Source organism: Pempheris klunzingeri, chromosome 5, assembly GCF_042242105.1.
Source record: "Pempheris klunzingeri isolate RE-2024b chromosome 5, fPemKlu1.hap1, whole genome shotgun sequence".
Lineage (NCBI taxonomy): Eukaryota > Metazoa > Chordata > Actinopteri > Acropomatiformes > Pempheridae > Pempheris > Pempheris klunzingeri.
Window position 1 is genome coordinate 3,274,402 of NC_092016.1, and position 21,929 is coordinate 3,296,330.

General features: G+C 40.9%; 2 protein-coding genes across 2 annotated transcripts in view; one reads left to right on the forward strand and one right to left on the reverse strand.

The window, feature by feature from the left end:
* The window catches only part of sin3aa (SIN3 transcription regulator family member Aa), a 138,037-nt gene extending 126,099 nt beyond the window's left edge, over window positions 1-11,938 (forward strand). The window contains exon 22 of the transcript XR_011584303.1: window positions 11,928-11,938. The gene's annotated coding sequence lies outside the window, so the exon portion shown is untranslated. The remainder of the gene's footprint in view (window positions 1-11,927) is intronic.
* LOC139200865 (AP-3 complex subunit beta-2) overlaps window positions 1-20,397 on the reverse strand; it is a 35,796-nt gene extending 15,399 nt beyond the window's left edge. Inside the window, exons 1-17 of the mRNA XM_070830009.1 lie at window positions 20,114-20,397; window positions 13,632-13,707; window positions 13,061-13,135; window positions 12,638-12,733; window positions 11,407-11,567; window positions 10,940-11,006; window positions 10,389-10,571; window positions 8,481-8,672; window positions 6,960-7,057; window positions 5,204-5,258; window positions 5,042-5,113; window positions 4,060-4,122; window positions 3,409-3,541; window positions 2,498-2,607; window positions 2,221-2,397; window positions 1,410-1,596; window positions 554-684 (exon numbers count right to left, since the gene is read on the reverse strand). Coding sequence (XP_070686110.1) covers window positions 554-684; window positions 1,410-1,596; window positions 2,221-2,397; window positions 2,498-2,607; window positions 3,409-3,541; window positions 4,060-4,122; window positions 5,042-5,113; window positions 5,204-5,258; window positions 6,960-7,057; window positions 8,481-8,672; window positions 10,389-10,571; window positions 10,940-11,006; window positions 11,407-11,567; window positions 12,638-12,733; window positions 13,061-13,135; window positions 13,632-13,707; window positions 20,114-20,397 — 2,160 coding nt within the window. The remainder of the gene's footprint in view (window positions 1-553; window positions 685-1,409; window positions 1,597-2,220; window positions 2,398-2,497; window positions 2,608-3,408; window positions 3,542-4,059; window positions 4,123-5,041; window positions 5,114-5,203; window positions 5,259-6,959; window positions 7,058-8,480; window positions 8,673-10,388; window positions 10,572-10,939; window positions 11,007-11,406; window positions 11,568-12,637; window positions 12,734-13,060; window positions 13,136-13,631; window positions 13,708-20,113) is intronic.
* Window positions 20,398-21,929: the final 1,532 nt, after the last annotated feature.

Genomic DNA, 21,929 nt, shown 5'->3' on the forward strand with positions numbered 1-21,929 from the left:
GCAACATTTAGCAGAGACTTCATTACTGTAATTGTTTACTGTCATTCATACTGATTTTGTAGTAAAAACTATCTCATGTGCTATTGGCTCAGACTTTGGTGAGAAATCACCTGGACGGGGCGAGTGAGCTGCTGCTGAACAGAAGCAAGTGCAAGAGAGAGGGCGAGGAGTTCGATACCACCGACTGGCTGGAAGTTTTTAAACTAATAAACTTTAATCCTCTTTTCTCCTTTGTGACTCATTCTCCTCCATGAAGGGGGGAGTTGTTGGTAAGCAGCATCTATTTGGAGACAGATGGAGCCCAAAAAGGATGCATGTTACTGATGAGCTAATGCTAATGAGCTGTAAGTGAATGACGGATGACTAGTGAAAGAGGAATAAATGTTATATTGGAGTTAATGTTAGATTGGACGTGAGGCTCTGGTGACTCTGAGCCCCTCTGAGGCACTGCTCTGGGGCAGGAGCAACCCTCGCTCCCTTCCATCTTTTGGGGCCCCTGGAGACCCCAGAGGGCCCCTGTGTCTCTGTAAGTTACTGTTCCCACTGCACGCACAGACTCCTTCACCTCCACGTTGCGCACGGAGGGGTCTGGGGCGGCTTCAGGCCAGTCAGGCAACTCCTGGTAGCCGCCAGCCTTGGCATTCAATAAGTGGGATAAAGAACCCAACTGGAAGTGGTCTCGATCTGCAAAAACACAAGAAGAAAGGAATCCAGAATGCAAATCAATCAGAGGTAAATAAATACTGGACACCTTATCACTGCTATTGTTCTTTCTGATTGAGGGCGTAACTTTTGGAAGCACAATTTGGGGGCTTTGGATGATGTAAACAGAAGGTACAATGTTGTAATTGAGTCAGTTAGTTAGCTGTGGGCTTCATTTTGGCAAACTGGCATCTTTAAAAGTATGCCGAATTAACTATCAGAGCTTCCTGTTTGCAGTTTATCCATAAATGTACAGACAACTATCACTGGATTACTTAGAAACAAAAGAAAACATAAAAACGTGATGATTCTCAGGCAAGTTCTGGAGCTGTGATCATGTTTTTTAAGCAGATTTATGGATGTCAATACAAGATGGAAATAATGATATCCTCAGGAAGTGTGAGTCACACTGAAGCTTAAAAATGTGTATCATGTTCATCAAGTTCAGATTTGACTCAAACACTGAATGTAATCAAGCCCTCATAAGATTAAATTTCCCCAGATTTGGCTGATTCTTGCTATAAACATGAAAGTGTGACAAAACCTGAAAAATAAAAAGATGACAAAGTAGATTAAAAGCTACAAGCTGATCAGAGCTCGTAGTCTCTGTTTCAGTGTTCATATCTGTCTCAATAATCACAGTGGGACTGTGTTAGCTCTCAGCTCTCCTAACTGATCAAAGGAGAAGTTTTATTTGGCGTCTGTACCTTTAAATGGAGACTCGAGGACCGGGGCAGGTTTCAGGGCGAGGAACAGTTTTTTAGCATACTTGCTGAGTGCTCCACTCTTCTCGGTGGGCACAATCAGCTGGCGAATGAAGCGCGCCCGATCGCGGATGTCGTAGTTCTGGTCGTACTTGGCCAAGTTGAGAACATACTGCGTCAACAGTTTGGTCTGCAAGAGGAAATATGAAGATCATGTAGGAAGAGGACGGTGCAAACAGGAACACCTACCACCTGATGTGTTCATGCATGTGCTGTGTGTGTGTGTCTGCAGGTGTGGTTGGGTTTGTGGAGGGGTTCTGGGTAGTTGGGAGGTGGTTGCTAGGTAATTCCTTGGATAAATTAGTGGGTTGCTATGGTCTTCTGGGTAGTTGGTAGAATGTTGCCTGGTAGTTACTGGGGTTAATTAATGCCCTGCTAGATGGTTTCTATTGACTTCTGGCATCTAATCAGAGCCAACACGTGAGACGTAGTAAGTGGTGAAAGGAAAAGTAAGTACATTTACTCAGGTACTTAAGTACAATGTTGAAGTACTTGTACTTTGAGTATTTCCATTTTCTGCCATAGTTTCTCTCCCCAACTGACAAATATTGTACTTTTTAATCACTAAATTTAATAAATAACTTTTGCTAATGGTCACTTTGCATATTCAGATCCATAATATGAAACATAATCAGGAAATAAATGGATTGAGTATCGTCACAATACAATACAAGTACTGTTAGTTTGTATTAGTGATGTTTGTGCAGAGTTAAATTTTAAATACCACTAATAGAAAAACACACGCAGCTCACACCTGCTTGGAGTTGGTGAGATACAGCTTGGCGGCCAAATTGATGATTTGTAGCTTGACGATGTCTTCCTCGTTAGTGAACGACTTGGCCATCTTCCTCAGGACATCCGGGGCGATCTTGGGCACGTGCTCGCAGTATTCTCCGATCAGCCACAGGATGCTGGCCCGCGCCATCGGCACCTGAGAACCATTAAAGTCAAATCAAACTGTCGAGGACGTCCACCTCCTCTACAGCTGGTTAAGCATCAGTTCTCGTCAGGGTTGTGCTTGTGTCTCTCACCTGGATGTTGTCCGTTAGTTTCGCCATGTGCTTTATGATGTCGCTGTGCTTCTCCGGCTGCATCTGCAGCAGCTTCTTAATCACCACCACTGACTCGGCTACGACCAGCTCTGTAGGACAGGAGGGGGAGCCGCTCATTGGAGTCATAAATGAACACTGGAGTTTGAAGTTTTCCTTCATCTTCATCATACATTGAGTTACTAAAATGAATTCAGTTCAAATTAAGCCCCTTACTTATTCACTGAAACATTCTTAAGACAAAAAACTGCTTTCTAACTTTCTCCACGTTTCTTCTTATGAGAAAAAAAAACTTGATAGAATAATAGAACTAACTTAATAAACTAGATTCTTGACAGCAAAGTTCCTGACCCTCTATTGCATGAATTATTCAACCTTAACTCTTACTTGGTGAAATGTATAACTCAATATTTACACACTGTAAATAATATCATATAATTAATAGCTTAGGGTGGAATATCGCAGTAGCTTAACAGCAATAATCATAAACGTGATTATTTTATTAGATTGAAATAACATTTGGGTTGTTTATAGTGAATGATGCCACGTCTAGATTTACATACATTCCATAGACCTCCATCTCATCTCAGAAGCTCTTCAGTGCAGTTTCCTTATAAGTGCAGTCTCATTTCATACAAACTTGTGTATTTTCTTACTTAAGGACATTCACAAGAACTTCTTAACTTTGTTTTTAATGATTAATCCAAAGTTTTGTCTTGAGAAAACGTTTATGAATGCGGCCCCAGATTCCTCATTTTCACTCATAATTTCATAAACTTAAAGTCTCTTAAAAGATTCTTATCTAGTCTATTAAAACTTGTATCAGTAACAGTTTATTCCTTCTCTGTATACATGTATCTGTACATCTGTGTACTGCCGTAAGGAAAACTCACCGTCTCGGTTGGACAGCAGCTGCACCAGGCCGTTCAGACACGTGTCCCTCACCTCGCCGATGTTGGTGGCACAGCGACCGATGGCTTGGATTGTAGCAGCCACAAAGTCTTTATCCATGCTTTTAATATACGTCTGCCAGAAATAAATATATTTATTCAGTCATTGATACAAGAAGGGAGGTGACGTGGTTGATTTTCTCCTTCTTGTTCAATAATTCTAAATAAATAAGCACCACCAGGCTCGTAGGAAACATTGAAACACAGAAAAAATTAAACTCTGTCCTTCATTTAATACAAAATAAGGGAGCTGCAGCTGTCGATTGTTTTAGTTATCAAATATTCCGCCGATTGTTCCCTGGATTAATCAAGTAATCGGATAAGAATAAAAGAAAATAAACTATAGGAAAGAAACTAAAGACAGGCCTCTTCAAATGAACAAGTAATTGCTCCCTCACGCCTTGAATAAGGATCAGACATGGACAAAAAGTGTGCATATGAATATATTTACATTTTAATCATAAGTAATTAGCTTAAGTTGGTGTTTTCCTTGAATGAAATGAACACATCTAGATCATACATTAATTATGTAAATAGCACAGTTTCCTTTAATAGATACTACTCCCACACAAAGCATCCTTAATTCGACTTTACCTGAAACTCTCTGAGAATAGTGGAAATATTCGTCTCATTGGCCAGATTGGTGAGGACCTCCAGCTGCAAAACACAAAAATATATTTTTTTAAAATTACTAGCATTATCACTTTATTTCACTCACTGGGACCTGTGCAAAAGACTTTTTTTTTTTAAATTGGACTTTTTTCACATCTTAGAAACTGCGTCACTCTGATTCATGGGAATTGATTCAGTTTTTTTATGTTACTGTACGTCAGAGTAAGAAATAATTAATGGTCTTCTATTGATTCAGCTTTAAAGGATAACTTTGGTATTTTCAAATCCTGTCTTTTTACATATCTTGGGTTCAAAATGACAAGTAGGTATAAACAGTTTTGAAGTCTGTTCAGTAAACCGCCTCAGCCAGCAACCATAAAACAAGCTATAATGACTGTGGTGAAATCCTTTGAGGCAACCTCGCCAACCAATCAAAAGTACGTCCACTAAAAGGGCTTATTTGTTTGGCTCAGATTGTTATTCAAAATGTCTGACAACATAATGGGAAGGATCCCTACAGAGACCCTTTTATTTAACCAGAAACCAGACTCCACTGACAGAAACAGTAATTTTATCTCCCTGGACTCAGGAGTTGCTGGTCTAGTTGCTGCGATTTTGGTGTTTTAACATGTTAGTTTGGATCTGAACTGACCCTTTCAAAAAACTAAAGATACACAATAACACAAACAAACTAAGAATTTGAGGCTGTGGTAGACCAACAAGTCCCGTGTTCTGCAAGGTAAAAGTACTGTTTTTGTCAATGGAGTCTGGTGGCTTTGAACCCGATGATATAACGGCCGTCTCTGTAGGGATCCTTTCCATAATGTTGTCAGGCACTTTAAAACAAGCACTTTTAGTGGATGTTCTTTGACACACACAGTTACCCAAAAGGATTACATTACAATCATTGTAGCTTGTTTGGTGGCTGAGTAAAATATAGCAGCACGATAGAATAGAAAAGTACCTTCAGGACTTTTATCTGGGTTGGGTCTGTAGAGCGGATGTAGAAACTCTTCAGGTATGGCTCAAACATCCCCTGTGAAACAGAAAAACAGGAACAGAAAAAGAAAAGCTTTATTTCAGTTTCAATACATGTGACCACACAGAAAACCAAAGCACCACTCACCCTTCTCTTAATCGTCATTGTTGCTACGTTCTGGAGAACAACATACTGGACTTCACTGGAGGAAGAGACAGAAAGGGGAGAGATTAATGGAGGAAAGGTGTAGGATAGAGACAGATCTATTTGATGAACTGTTAATCCCTCTCTTATTCCTTTCCTTTCTTCTCTGTCCGTCGTGTTGGAGATTCAAAACAATAAAAAAAAAAAGTTTAGAAAAACTTTAGTAGCTTTCTACGTAAACATTTACGTATTATCATGTGTAATCTAGACATCAATTTCCATTTCTATGCGGATGACATCTGTTTGTACGTCTCAATAAAGCCTGATACCTCCGTGTTTATGTTCTGCCTCTGACCCAAACACTGACAGCGTTAACAATTCCTGCTCTAGACCGTTTACCTTATCTAATAATGTTCAGAAAGACACAACCTCAGTGTTACTTTGACTCCGAGTTGTCTTTTGATGCTCAGGTGACCAAAGTGGCGCAGTCCTGCTTTGCCAAACTGAGACAGCTGGCCAAGATCATGTCATTCCTCTCTGCAGACTCAGAAAAAGGTCATCCATGCTTTCATCTCCTCCACACTGGACTATTGTATCTATACACTTGACTCTGGTATCAGCAGGTGAAAACATCCAGAGACAACAGCTGATACAAAACGCTGCGGCCAATAGAAGCGACCACATCACAGGAATCTTTCACTGGTTATCTGAGTTTTAGAATTGATTTTAACATTCTTTGTTTGCTCGTACTGCGCTGTCAGGTTCCTGTCTGCATCTGTGATTTGTGAACGTCCGATGAGCCTGATCGCTGCCTTAGATCCTCCCTTAGGTCCCTGCTAATGGTTCCAGTTCTCCAATTGTCTCTAAAAGGTGATGGACGGGACCGTCAGCTGTGAGACAGCAGTGTCCTCTTTTAAATCTCATTTTAGGACTTCCATTTATCTTGTGCCCTTTTCTTAACTGTTGGTTTTTGTTATAACTTTTTGCATTACTTCATCTTATCCATATATATCAATAGATCTTATTTATAATTCTTATTGTAAAGCACTTTGTTTTTGTAACTTTGTTTTTGAAACGTGCTGTATAAATAAAGTTTATTATTATTATTACATTATTATTTTTCAATGTAGTGAACCAATGTGGTTGTAATGAGAGCGGAGACTCTATATGAAGAATAAAGGGTAATGAAACCTATCATACAGTAAATTGGATTTCTGACAAATCTCCCACAGAGAGGCGCTGCAGTTCGGTCGCTGCTGAATGATGAGCCCATTACCGCACACCCAGAGCCGCCGGAGCACTTGTTCAATAAGAAGCTGACAGTTTGCAGGACTTACAGCCACGAGGCCACCTGTGTGCCACCATCACTCCTTATGGTTTATGCTTTTATGTTTACCTCAGTCCCACTGAGGTCCCCGTTTAATTTCACTTTCTGCTTCAGGGCTGTTGAGATTTATTTTGCAAGCCTCACTTGTCATTTTTTGTCATACTTTGCTGAGTTTCAGGGTCATTATAGCTTTTCTCTGATCAGTTGTATATTGTTTTGACACCTCTACTTGGTTTTTTTTGCTTCTTTTTCAAGTGAGACTCATCATTTCCTGAACCTGAGCTTCATTCTCAGACACATTAACACTGTGAGATGGCTCATACTGCTGGCTTGACAACACTGTGATTAATTTTGGAATATGTTGCTCCCAAAATCTACAGTGTGGAAATTTGAACAGACAATTTATTTCAAATTATGGACAGTTCAGCTCACCTGTGGCTCCTCAGGAGACGGACCAGGGCCTTGGCGATCACCCCAACCTCCGCTTTAGGGGCAAGATGGAAATACAGCTGAGCCACGGCCATCACCACCTGGAACGAGAAACCAGAGGGAGGGTAAATGATCACCAGTGGTTCAACGTAAAAATACTGTGAAATACTGTAAAAACGTGAATATTGTCCCTTCAAAGCTTTGTTCTCCACTTAAAATTATATAATAAAACTATGCAAAAATAAATATATATATATGATGAGCAGGAACTGAGGAGTTTGAAATGTCATGACAGAAGATTACTAATGTTACAAAAAAACATTGGTTTGGTGAATACATTTCGTTTCTTTAAATGATGCACAAATTCACTGATTTTCCACAACTTCCTCAATTCAATGACTTTCCAGAAATTTCATGGCCTGTGTGCATGTGCATATATTTAAGTCCCATTTTCACAATGCTTTTATCTCTGCTTTTGGTCTCCACCAAGACCGATATCTGGCGGCTCTTATCAGCTAAATGCTTCTCTATGTTCACCAGCTGGTCGCTGACTTCGTGTGTCTGAGCAGGTAGAAACTAGGGCTGCAAGATAAAAACCTTCTCCATATGAGATTGTGATAAAAATTCATGTCGATAATAATTATAAACTTTAGAGATAAATCCAGCAACTTATCAAAAAAAATAACAGTCCCGTCTGCAGACTAAAATATGCTCCCAGTGTTGGACGAACTTTAGTGTGCGAAGTCCAGTTAACACAACATCAATTATACAGACTTCTTTTCACGTGAAAAGGTGATAAAAGTTATGTGTTACTAGGCAAGCTAACTTGTACTGTTTTGTTAAGACAGATGAAGCTAAATTCTTACACTTAGATGTTATATAAATATATTCTTTTATCACAATAAACATTCTAAACCGAGCCATGCTTGCACAATTAAATATTTACACCATCCATCCATCCATCCATCCATTATCTACACCGCTTATCTGTCAGGGTCACGGGGGAGCTGGAGCCAATCCCAGCTCCATATGGATCAATATGGTAAAATTGTTCTGATCATAGTTTTATCAGCCCTGGTAGCAACAGCTGATTAATCAGAGCTTTTTTTTTTTGCTAGAGCAGCACTGAAGAAGTTTGAAGCAACCAGCTCGGCTACAGCAGAACAAAAGGCAGAATAATGTGTGACGGGGGAATTTCATATCATCCAACACGGAACAAAACAGGCCTTCCAGGGTGACCACAGCAGCGCTAATGTGGTGCCATGATTTATTAATTTCCTCCGGGAAATTGTCCCCATTTCAGAGTGAGGGCTGATTATGTGTGTTGCTCGAGGACACATTGGCTGCACGGATGCTTGTAAGCATGAACCAAAGACCTGAACTAGTCGTAACGCCAACCTGCTGCTCAATACAACATAATGTTTCATCTCTACCATGAAAACTGGCTCAGCGGGAGAGTTATGGGCTGTGCTGCCTTGAACTAATATAAGGTGTGTGCATTATTCAGAGGGGCCGTGGGCTCACAGCTGCGTTGCGGCTCTGCAGGAGCGGCTTGGTGTTCCTCAGCAGCAGCCGGTGATCCGGATCCATCACGTAAGGCTTCCTCTTAGCCATGGCAGGAACCTCAGCCTTCTTTTCCTTCTCCTCCTCCTCCTCATCCTCATCTTCATCTGAGCCATAGAAGGTCTTGTCCCCTCCTTCCTCCAGCAGGGACTCCTGCAGAGACAGTGGGGATTAAACAGCGTGTTGGCAGAGCGACAGACCATGACAGAATCTTATTTGCATGGAAAGTAGTTATTGGCTGCTCAAAAAAAGCCTCTAGAAGTCACCAGATGGTAATTTGCTCTTGAATGTATTTGTTAAAAAGCAGCAACACTGTGTACTAGAAGCATTATCATTCCACCTCCTGGCGTTAGATAAACACGTAATGCAGAGCGGTTGCACCACATGCACTGGGAATTACCACAACAACAACGTTCAGTACGGTGGGAAAATACTTCATTTGTTGTTCGTCGCTTATGAGAAAATAAGTCGACAGGTGGGTCTGAAAAGACTGATAAAAACACAGAGAGAAGAAAAGAAGCGCTGGCAGCGGTGAAAGAGGAAAATAAAGATAGAATAGTCTCAATTTGTACCTCTGCACTGCTACAACGGCAGAAGTGGAATATAATCAATCCAACTAAATAAAAGTTGTATTTCTGCAATGAATGCACCTAAACATTTTTCCTATTCCTATGCAAATCAGTTATTGTTGACAACACACAGCAAGTAAACTTACTTCTGCATGAACTTCAGTAACCAATGAATTAAACCAGTGGTTTGTTTTTTTTTTTTTTATCCTGAAAACCAACCGATCAGCTCGTCACCGAGCTCTGCAGGAGCCTGATAACGACCCCTTCATTTGAGTCAGGTGTGTTGGAGCAGGGAGACATCTAAAACCGGGGCCCAACTGAATCAAATATTTATAGCATACAGTCTTTTATGTGATCACATTCATTGATCTACTGTGCAGCGCATGCAGCAAGGTTATTAGAGTTAAATCAAACTAAACTAAAAGCTAAAGCTAGATGGGATTTTTTTTTTTCTTCTTTAACCGAAGTAAAAATAAAAAGTAGGACTGTAGAAAACTAAAACTAACTGAAATGATAACATGCAGGTTACTTAGAACACTAAACTAAGATAGAACAAAATAAAAACTATATGGGTAATGTCTGGTTTAAGTTCTTCTTAAATTTGTCAACACAAGCATGAGGAAATGTTGGTGCAGATGTTTATTGAGACTGAGAGTCAGCTCAAATATATTTATATATATATTTACTTATATTAATAAAACTAAAAGTGAAACTAATAAAAAATTAAACATTTTTAAACAATTAAAACTGAACAAAAAGGAGCAAACCCACTCTGGACACTCACTGAGACTAAACTGAATTTAAAAACGAAAATCGTATTAAATAAAAAAAACATAAAAACGCTGTTATGCTGTGAGTTAAACGTAGCAAAACAGTGCAAGTAGTAGCAAAGTAAGAGTAGAAGATATAATGAATTAATTTTACTAATCAGTAAAATCAATTTCAGTGATTAGTCAACTGGCAAAAAGACAGTCAGCACAATAATGATAATCGCTTAATCTTTTAGATTAATTGTCAGAGAAATATTGAAAGAAAATGACTCGTTCAAGCTTCACAAATGTGAGAATTTCAGTGTAATTAGATAAATTTGGTTGTTGGACTGTTAAAACTGATAAAATATGCAATGTGAATTCATCACAAAACTTAGAATGAGCGCTTTTCACTATTTTCTGTAGTTTTATAGATTAAATAACTCACAACGAGGAAAGAATGATAATAATCATTAACTTATTAAACAACAGTCAATAAATACAGCGGTATTATTAACTAGTGATTAACTAGTAACTGTACTGATCCTCACGTTGATGTTTGGGTTGAGGAACTGGGTCCTGGCGTAGCGGGTCAGCATGTTGATGATGACGACCTGCCCCCACTCCTCCACGTCGATCAGGAGGTTACACAGCTTCCTGTAGTTCTTGTGGATCAGGTCGATGCGCTCCGGACACACCTCCTCGAAGGCCATGACGACGCTTCCCGCCACCAACTGCGGCACATTTTCAATCCCACAACAGGTTAGGATAATGTTCTGCAGTACCTCATGTCATCTGAGAGCATTACTGATGCCACATTTACACCTTATGCTGAACAAGACACCTGTTACTGCTGACTGAACTCTGCAGCCTGTTTCTGGGATATTTCAGATAGAAATTGCAACAGCTTATGCAAAAACTGTGAGGTGAAGAGAGAGACTGGTTAAACAAATGATACGCTTTGGAACAACTGAGGCATTAAATGCATTTTTGCAGAAGCGGGTTCTGATTATTCTGTGTTTTTCACATTTGTATTCGCATTTGTTTAAAAAAAAAACATCTGGTGGACAAAAAAAACTGGATCAGTGATGCAAAAACCCACCGTGGTTTTGTCAGCGAGGAGTTTCTCTATGACTTCAATCAGCTGGTCTTTCTGTTCTGGATCCAAACTGAGAGCAGAGAAGGATGAATCACTCAAAGGCATTAAAACAAAAAATGCTGGAGAACAAGTTCACGGTCATTTGTTCTTAGAAATGGCTTTTACTGCCACAGCAGAAATGGATTTCTAGAGGACGTACCCTCCACTGCCATAAATTTCCTGCCTTTAATTTCACAACGACAGTATAACAATACTTTAACATCACAATATTTTATCTTATCCTCGTGGTTCTCAAACTGGGGTCAGGACACTCAAATAGGCTACAAAGATAATAATAAATTCTCAAGAACAGATTTTTAACTTCCAAATATATTATTTATGCTTTGTTTAATCATTATTGTTCTAAAAGCCTCTGATCGAGCAGCAATATCTGAGACTAGCAGGCATCTTTAAATAATCATAATAGTCACCTGTAGAGTTTAGGGATTGCGTGAGCAGCTGTCTTCCTGACATATGGAGACATGTCGGAAGCAGCCTCTTTGATGGCCAGCATCATGATGGGGACAATGATCGTGACTCGGATGCTGGACAGCACTCTCAGAGCGCTGGCTCTGATCAGCTGGTTCGGATCCTGCAAAAGCACAGAGCCAGAATTTCACATGCGGCGTTCCAGCCGTTGGTTGACAGGTTTCTGGCACGGCTGAGCAACGTGCTTCATTCCATAATGTGAATAAAACGAGGCTGAGAGAATGCAGCAGAGTGAGGCTGCACTGAGACTCAGCTCAAGTTAGCTTAGCCTGTTTGCATGCTGACATTTTCCAATAAGCGTTAAAGTCAAAGTACAGCTGAATTTTGACCTGATGATGGCGCTAGATCAGGAAAGTTCAATTCCAGTCCTGCAGGGTTTTGTTCCTGCTGAGTTGGTAGTAAGCTACACCTGGTCTCAGGTGGATACTGGACAGGTGTGGCTCATTAACTAGTTAAGGAGGAGTTCAAACTGCGAGCCTCCAGGACTGAAATGAAACAGCCCTGATCTAGATGAAAGGTTAAAGGATCAAGTCACCAGAGTTTATCCTGTTAGTTCTCGTCAAGTTTGTTTAGTTCATGTGTTCTGTATTTCCTGCTTTATTGTGTTTATTGTCAACTATTCCCTCTCATTTCAGGCCCCTTGACTTCCTGCACCAGTGTGTTTCCTGCTCCTGTGATTGTTCACCCCGCCCTGATTGTTTCCACCTGTGCCCCCCTTCCCAGGTGTATATATTGTCTGTATGTCCTGTGCCAGATTGTCTTGTACCTTGTGTCGAGCATTTCACCAATCTAAGTCTAGTCAGGTAGTATTTGTAGTAATAAGTATTTTTGATTGTGTCTGTTTGTTGTTCTCATACAACAATAAACTGCAGCTTGTTACTATCTGTTTACTATCAAAATTAAATGTCAGCGTAATAGTATCTCTGGAGGAAATGTCAGGGGATCATCAAAGTCAGTAGGATTCATCATCTGGGGGTCATGAATGTTTTCAGTCTGGACCAAACACACATCAACAGTGGCATCCATAGAGCCAGGCTGCTAGCATGACTAAGAACATCCACTCATTCTTAATTTTCTAAGTTTTATCACCACATTAGACCCAGCATTTTGATAAGTGTGATTCATTCTGTGGTCAAAACGTAAAAGGATAATGACTCATGAAAACTGGTGTACCTTCAGCCCTCGCTGAAACGTGGAAATGGAGAGCAGAGCGAGATCCTGCTGCTCCTCGGCGTAACGCACCAAGTAAACATAGACCAGCTTCTTCACCTGCAGGAAGGAGCAGTAAAGGTTGAAAAGACCAGTGGAGAAAAAAAAACGATTTAATCCAAATTATGTAGATTAGTTCAGCTATTTTCATTGAGATGAGGAGATGAAGCAAAGTGATAAAAACCTTAAAAAGAGGAGAGGAAAATTGCAATTTTGTTCAGGTGAGATAAAGAAAAACCCCACGGGGCTTTCCAAAGACTGATAAGATCGTGAATAAATTACAAGCAAGCAAAATAAAAAGTTTTAGTGCAAGAAGCTAGCACGTAAAACTACACAAGCTGAAGAAAAGGAGAAATGATACACAAAGGAACTGGGCTCGTTACAAACCTCAATGTTTTTACAGGCCACGTTTTTCACCACAGCAGGGAAGAGATCTGATGCGTTTTTACCTCGGGCGATCATCTGCAGAGAAAACACACACACCAGAGAAGTGAGAAAAAGAACAATCAGCACTGAGGATTTCACAAGGTGACACTTCTGAAGAGTTTCAATCTTTGTAAGAGTGGGTGCAACTTTTTTTTTTTTTTTTTTTATTATTCCAGCTCCTTTTCTTGCTTTCGCTTCCCTTTTATCTCGTCTGTCCTGCAGGGATGATGACTGAAGAGATGGGTGTGGAGCTTCACAGGGAAGAAGCTGACACAGATTGTGAATATTTAACACCTTTGTCTTGCAGCCAGAGGATTTTACCTACAGTACAGTTTTAGTTTGTGCATGATCTGCATCACTCACGGCAGCATTGCTATTGTAGGTCTTCGGGTGGATTAATTAAGAATGACACATGCTGTGTTGTAACGACGACGGGTTTTTCTCGAAACTTTCCGTGCCTTTGTCCTTCACTCGACGTGCAGCTGCACCTGCTGATCAGTTACATCCCAAAGTAAACACTATTTATACTCACAGCCACGATCCGCTTCATTGCCTCCAGCTTCAGGGAGTCTTTGTTGCTGTCCAGCATCTCCTTCAAGTCGTCATGTCTGAGGAAGGAAAACACTGAGAATTAGCTCACAGCGTGGCACTTCTCTTTGCTCGTTTCTTCGCGGTACAGGTAACAGCAACAGACTCTGATTACCCACGCCTTGATCAAAAAAACGCAGACCTGTTTTACAATTTCCATTCAATGCTCAAAATTTATTAAAATCTGCAAAGTGTGACCCAGAAATTATTCTCTTTGAAGTTGGAAATCCAGCTTGCAAAATATGGAAACCTTTGAAACTGCAGCTCACAAACGCACTGTAATTGGAATGTGACATAATCCCTAAAAGATGCTGACATCTCACAGAAACTGTAGATATCTTAGCGGGAACAGGGGAGGAAATAGTTCTCTGAAGAATAGTTCTACCAGAAATGTGACCCAGTACATCTGCAGCACAGTCTTGTACAAACTCACCACTTTATTCTTTAGGTAACTCCATGACCAAACATAACGGGAACAAAGAAACAGAAAGTATTTTAATAATCAATTAATCGTTATCCCGTCATTTATTAAGCACCAGTGTCAGTGTTTCCTGACACATTAAGATTCACCTGCAGAGTTGAGGAGTAACTGTAATAATCGATGCTGATTATTTCCTGTTTGTGATAATGTGCTACACACAGTAAATAAGCATATAACTGCATTACTTATAATTACTGCAGAAATAAGTTACGCCAGTTACTGTTCACACAAAGCCATCTATACAAACACAAAATAGTCCCATTAAAGCAGAAACACTTAGTCCATTAATCTATTGGTTTATTTTGCTAATGTATTGGCTGTTCAAGTAATTTTTCGAGCAAAACTCTTGAATCCTTCATTTTGAATTCTTGAATTGTTTGGTCCCTCTTCATAATCTCTCTGCTCTTTTATGGAAAGTGTCTTGAGATAACGTGCGTTATGAATTGGCGCTCTATAAACAAAGATTGATTAATTGAGATTGATTGAGAGACTGGATACGACCATCTTAATTTGGGATCCGCCTGAATAATTAATTTGATTTTATTTGGTTTCTTTTGCAGAGACAAAGGCCATAAATCAACATCACCTGCCTGTGTGTAACACCACCACCTAACTACTTCACAGATCCTATGCTGTCAGTTTTCCAGCTTATATTCATCAACAAAACTCCATTGACTGACAGAGTCAGAGATTAAACTTGGCATTAGGCATGTGTGAATTCAGGGTGGGGTTTACTGGGTGTTGATGGTGATTAAATAACTGCAGAGCTGCGCAGCTATCCCCCCCAACTAGTTTCCAAGGCAACAAAGGATGCAATAAAATCAAGTTAAGTGATTTCCTGCCTTCCTGCGGTGTCTTTCTTGCATCTGGCAGTTTTTCCACAAGGGATTGGAGGTCTGCGGTGCTGAGCTGTGGAAGCACGGTGATCTCCTCCTGGGATTATTCATGGTGGACACACTGTGATCCACACACTCTTATATAAATGAAAACATCTAGTTTATTACCTCTGCCGAAGAGGTTTTGTCTTTTGTTCTGTTTGTCTGCTGAGCAGCAGGGTATCTTAAAAACTAATAGTAAAAATTTCAGTGATGAAGGTCCACTCAGGAGCCAAGAGCAGATCAGTTTTGGGATGAATAGCGCCACCATGTGACTGTTTATAAGATGTGAATTGGCTTATTTATCCTCAACTGTGAGTTGTGGAAGTAGAAAGTGTCACAGTCCCTTTCTGATTCCCCCTCTTTGTTAGTTAAGAGACTTTCTACGGACAATTGAATATCAGTAGGTAAACATTTTGGGGGTTTTGGACTTGTTACTCATTCACTGTTTCATGTTTCATTTTGTTGTATTCTAGTCTTCTCTCGTTTAAATCACTTCAATCACAAACATCTTTTTTCATCATTGGTTTTAATCCTATTGATTCACCACTGTGTTATTATTATATCTTCGCCTACCTGCGTGTGATGTCTTTTCATATCAAGATCTGCCTTTTGTCTACATTTGGGTCCGTTTCCGTGTTCCTGGCGCGACAAACGGATCATCTGGTATATTACATCTTCACCTCTCCTCCTTCAAAATTCAGACAATCTTAACCAAATATGGCAAATCAAATATTTGGAAGAGCCCGAAAAAATAATTAATTCACTTTTTGCCGTGCCATACTGTACTTACATCGTGGTCATACTTATTTCTAAATGGACAAGTCTGTAATTGTGTGTCTAACAGAATTCATTCCTGTATTAAGTCCTGATATTGTTGGGTAGATTTTGAGTAATATTTACAAAATAATCAGTAATCTGCCATTTAAACATTCTTATCAAATGTGCATTATGAAGCTGATCCGGATGCAGATTTTAAAAAATGAAGTTAATGATTATTATCTTGTGTCTGGGAGCAGGGCCAAGCCGCAATCACATCTCACCTGTCGAGCTATTTATACCCAGCCGACCCATTCTGATTTCTCAGCCCACCCTCCCTTTCCCTTCCATTCATCCATTCACCTCTCTGCTTCGCTCTACATTCCAACATTTTACTCATCCATACCCACATCCCTTCATCCTCTCCTCCGTCTGGTCTCCCAGACCAACCTAGCAGAGGACACCCCTCTTCCACCTTCGCCCCTCTCGTCTAAATCCATTCATATGTACTCAACACACAAATATTCGTGTGGTGGTGCCGTCCTTGCTAGTAAATCTACAGAAACTGCGCAGCTTCTACATGTTCTATGAGAGTAAATGCTCTAAACTGACTGTAACCTCGGTTTGTGCTCTTCGTTCTACATGCAGCGAACGCCACACGTGCACTGAAAACGACACTAAAAGAGGCTTTACATCGTTCTGTCCGTGTGAGTGGGAGGCTGTTGTGCCGCACTACATATTTCACCTGTTTTGGTTGCGTGGCAGCAGTGAATGAAGGCCCTTCAGTCTGTGAGGAGGTGACCGCCGCTGCACAACATAGCTGATTTATCACGACTCAAGTTTGACGTGCGAGTGTTTGTGAACGTGTTTCTGTGCGCTAAGAAGGATTTCTGCTTTCATACCCATCAAGCATCAAAGTGTTATTAATTCCATTGCATGAATCATATAGTTCACACACTGTCACGCGCTTCAAAACCCAAATTCATCAAAGAGTGTCAAATTAAAACTTAACAGTATCTATAAAATGCTGTTTGCGACGGACTATTTTTGGACGTGAGCCGTGAACTGACGTTGGTTCCTTGGTTACAAATATGCGGCTGTGTCCCCAAAACAAATTATAAAATAAACTGAGAATATGCAAAGATAACTTGCCCAAAGCACTGAAAGCTGAGGCATGAGGTTGAGCAACACTAACACTGATTTCAAGCAGAAAATGAAGGTCCCACTGGTTTATTTCTTCCTGTGAAATCATGATGATGGGTCGCAGCCTCTGGCCATGACTCCAGAAATGTGAACATTTCTGTCAACTAGTCTCTTTATTACAGCATGAAACCTCCTCCTCCGCTGCCTTTGATGTCGACTTCTGAACCTGAACTACTTTTCTTTTAAAGTGACAAAGCATAAAGACAAAACATTAAAGAAAAGTCGAACCAGAAACGCCCAAAGAAGCAGCCGGTGGTGATATGATATACAGTATCTTATTTAAATACCAGATTTGAGGCACAGATGATGCCACTGAATGAAAACTTAAAGGTTGTTGTAGTTCACTGTGGGGGATTGTGACTGTCTTTACTGTACTTATGACAATAGTTGCTGAGATATTTCACTTAAAACCTTATAGTGGTCCTAAAGGAGACGTCTGGGGACCACCAAAGTCAATCGAAGTCATCCTCTGGGCGCCGTGAACGTCTGTACGAAAGTTAATAAAAATCCATCTGATATCGATGGGATTACGTGGACTGACACTGCCGTCCCTAAAGCCACACGGATACGTGCCACAGCAGCCCAGAACATTTCCATTAGGAGAAACACGATGCAGCTTCAGAAACGATGCTGATTCAAAAACTCATAACAGAAAATCCAAAAATATATGCTGTAAAAAGCCAATTCAAACAGATTAACAGCAATAAGACCTCAAATGCAGAAACGATGAAGTCAAAAACACACAAACCCTGAAAAGAAATGCAACAGGAAAACGCTGCAATGTGCTCCAGGCCTCCAGGGGGAGCGCCGAGTCGAAGAGCTTGATTTTAGACCAGAGAGAGATGAGATGAGTAAGTAAGTTGTTGTTTTTTTCTTTTAAAATATTATGCTCTTGTACAATGTTGTAATGGCATTGAATTGGCATTGTTTTTAACGCTGCGGCACGTTTCTCCTGACAGAAATGTTGCTAACGTAATTCGCCTTAATCCCAGGACATAAATCACTTCCCAAATTATAATTTACAGGTCAATTTGACATGTGATTTTCAAAAATTGCCTGTAACTTTTAGTTTTTACCTGCCAAAATGTATTGGTATTGTAGAGAAGCTGTCCAAGCAAAGCCTTAATTTGCTTTACAGCTTGTGTTTATTGACCACCTCTATTAGCCTCAGTAATTAATAAAGTGGCGGGGGGTCACGACGCTTGTTTGATGACAGGCCTTTTGAAAATCTAATTAAAATTGGACCTGAAAACACTGATTACATTTGCTGTTGCGGTGGTCAAACATTAAACCTGTCAATGTGGAATTATCAGCAATTAGCAACCACAGACAAGTTACACATGCATTAATAGTAATAGTTTGTGTTGTAGAGCGATGCCGTTAAAATGGAAAGAAAATGTGATGGCGAAACAATTTAAGAGGCAAGAAAAGCCTCTCTTTCACCATTTGGTACACTGAAAGTCTTTTCTGCAGCATGACAAAAACCCCCAAAGCAAGTTCAGTACATCACAGTTTATCTGCTCGACCATGATGCATTTTCACAAACTACAAATGCCACCTCAGTGAATTATCTTAGAAATAAGCCTCATGTTGAGCACCAAGAGGAAAAATGACCCTGTGACTGGGTCCATAGCTCTCTGCTCATACCCAGTGGGCCCACAGTAACTCAACACCAGCACTGGTTCTCTCATTTCTCTGGATTTTGTCCCGTCCGCCTGAACAACAGCTGAATTTACAAACAGCTCTGAATTATTTAACCCGCTGTGGTACAACAGAGTACACCGGCGCTCAGGTTACCTGGCACCGACGCCAAGAGATCAGCAGGACTCTCCAGCTGCTGGAAAGTCTCCATGAAAGTCGGCCAGCGTGCAACGGTACAACTTCAGATGCAATCTCATTTTGTTTGCCAAGTAAAAACAGAGATGGAGCTCTGCGGGGCTGCAATAACATTAAAAGGAGTAGATATGAAAATGTATTTGCATGAATCAGAGGGAAGATTAGAGAGTTGCTGCTTGCATTTGTAAGCAGCAAGTGAGGCTGTTTTACATAAGCTGACTCTTGTAGCTGAGACTTTCTTGTTTCTTGTTTTTTCCTGGCGACAGATGGAAAATGTGTCCTCTTAAACCAGCCAGAACTGTGCTTCACTAAAGCTCTCATCCTGCAAATTAAAAAGAATCCAGTTCATAGGTACAACTCAATAAAACTCACGTGAAAGCAAAGTATAATTATATATCTCTTGAGATGTCCACCTCATATCTGACATTTAGTGTTCATCTCAAAGGTTTGTGGTCTAATTAACTAAAAAAGCGCAGCAGCTCCTCTTGGTCTGATTCAGCGTGCAGATACGTATCTTATGGTATCAGCACCAATGCAGAGAAGCTAAGGATTGTTATGTATCTTAAATAAAGCTACATGCACAGTATTCCTATGAAATGGTGAACTGGTGCCTGTCCTCCCTCCTCTAATTTCTCTTTCTGGCTCCAGCTCCATCAGGACACCGTGAGGTCTAACACCAGTGGTCTCATGTGTTTTGGCTTGTGTTGCGTGTGTGAAGATCGATGTTCCACGATGTTACCCTTTGACCAGAGCAGAAACAATTAGTGGAGCAACTATTTTGCTAATCAATGAATAGTTTGAGTCATTTTTCAAACAAAAATACGGAACGTTTCCTCGTTCCAGCTTCTCCAATGTGAGGATTTTGTGTTACACCAAAACCAAACAACTAGTCGATTAATTGAGTGAATAATAGGCAGATTAATGGAAAATGAAAATAATCGTTAGTCATAGTCTTAAAATCTATACTTACATACTTAAATCTATTTACTCTACACACTGGCTGCACTTTTTAACTTTAACTAAGAAATATTTTCCTTATTATCTCGTGTTGCTAATTGTCTTATGACCCTTTAGACTTATCTTGTGACCCCTGGAGGACCCTTGGCTGGGGGCTACTGACCCTCTTCATATTCTGTTAGTCCAACATTTTAAGCTCATCATCCAGTTGCACTCACAGTATTCTGCCCTGGAAAGAAAGCAGCTAAATGCTCTTAAATAAAACTGTAGCGTGAACTGGGTTCAACAGGTCTTGATCCTCCTGGATGATCCTACCGCAAAGGTTGAGTCTGGAAACTGCCACCGCTTCCTCCTCCACCTTCCTCCATTAGTGTTCGTTCCTCGTGGTCTCCACCACCACCTCCTCCGGTCCCTCCAGATCGGAGGTGGCGTAGCTCATCAGGCTGCAGGGCGCTGTACCAGGCCTGGTGCCCGCTGTCAGGGGTCAGCACGGGGCTCTTGTCCTCCTCCTGGCCCTGGCCCTGGACCTGACTCTGCACCGTCTTCACGATGTTCACCGCATTCACCGGCAGCTGCAGCAGCCTTTGCATGGTGGTCATGTTTGAAACTTGGTGTGAACCAAAAGCTTGAGAGCAACCTGTAGAATCCCAGGTAGATAAAGTGGAAGGACTGCAGTTTTCTTAAGCCACTCCTCTGTGTTAATCAGCTGGAGGAGTCCTCCTCAGATAGTTTTCCCTCTGAGGTTAACTATATCCAATGTAGACACTGACAATGCATCAAGCTTCCTCAGAAATGCTCCAGTGCCTCCTCAAACACTTCTCCACGGTGCCACGGGTTGATATACTTTGCTGTCTGGGTGCTGTAATCCAAATCCCCTGTGGATGTGTTTTTTTTTTTCTCTCCGCTGTTACTGCTGAGTCTGTATGCATCCAGCGAAGCAGCCGACATCAGCTGCTCAGTAAATGGATGCTCGGCAGAGAGAGGGCGTGGAGTTTTATTTGCCGTGAAGCCTCTCCTCTCGCGACTCCTCCTGCTGCTGCTCATGTGGTCCCCGCTGCTGCACCAGCCCCTCCCCGCCTCCCTCTGTGTACACAATATGTCCACATAGGTCTGAGCTCCCTAACAATGACACAGCCTCTCCCATCTTTTGCCACGTTATCACCCCCTCCAACCTCCCACCTCTCCTCCTCCTCCTCCGTGCTTGTCATATTTGCTCCGCCTCTTCACATTAACGGCTTCAAATCTCGCTTCCCCTCATTCATGGTAACTCTGTCCCATCTTTCTTCTTCTGAGCTCGCTGCCAACAAGCCTTTCATGATGCCCGACAGATGCTTTTAACTGTTACTCACTCTTCTTCCTCGTTATGTTTAAAATTTTTCCCAGTCTAATTCATTTTTAATACTCTGTGAGGTGCCTTTTTTTTTTTGCCTCAGCTTACATGACTCAGCTTTCTTGGCAGTGTCGTGACGAGATCTCTCCCTCTGTCTCTCTGTCCCTCTCTCTCTCTCCCACTCATTTCTTTTTGGCTCAAACAAAAATAACCGCCTTGAAGCACAATCCACATATGCTCTTCCTGTGATCTGTAACAGCTCAGTCAGGATTTGCTGAAATTTGCTAAAGACTAATACGATTCTGAACCTGCGATACGTCACCAAGAAATACACCCAGGGGCTGCAGCATTTACTGTAAACTACACTGGCAGTGACGGCGTTTTCTAATGCTCCAAATATACAAACTAACAAACAACTAATGATATAAAAACAGATGAAATGTCTTCCTGCTTTCTTCAGTGCGTTTGATGGTTGAACAAACAGGAGCCTCTAATCTGTTAGTTCTCAACTGAGGAGGAACATTTAGTCTAAATAATCTCGACCCAAAAGCAGAAAAATGTAAAACATCACAGTCGTGATAGTTTTTTTTTAAAACATCCTGATAAAATCCAGTCTCTGATCAAGCCTCTGCAAACTATTATTTAAAAGCATTTTTTAGATTTCTTCCTCCTCTTGTCAAAACTTGCGTTGTCTATGTCTGATTTTGGGTGCAGTGCAGCAGTATCATGTTCTCTAAATGAAGGAGACTTACTGTGACTGGGTATTTCAAAAGGAATATATCAAGGTTTTCATGAATTAAT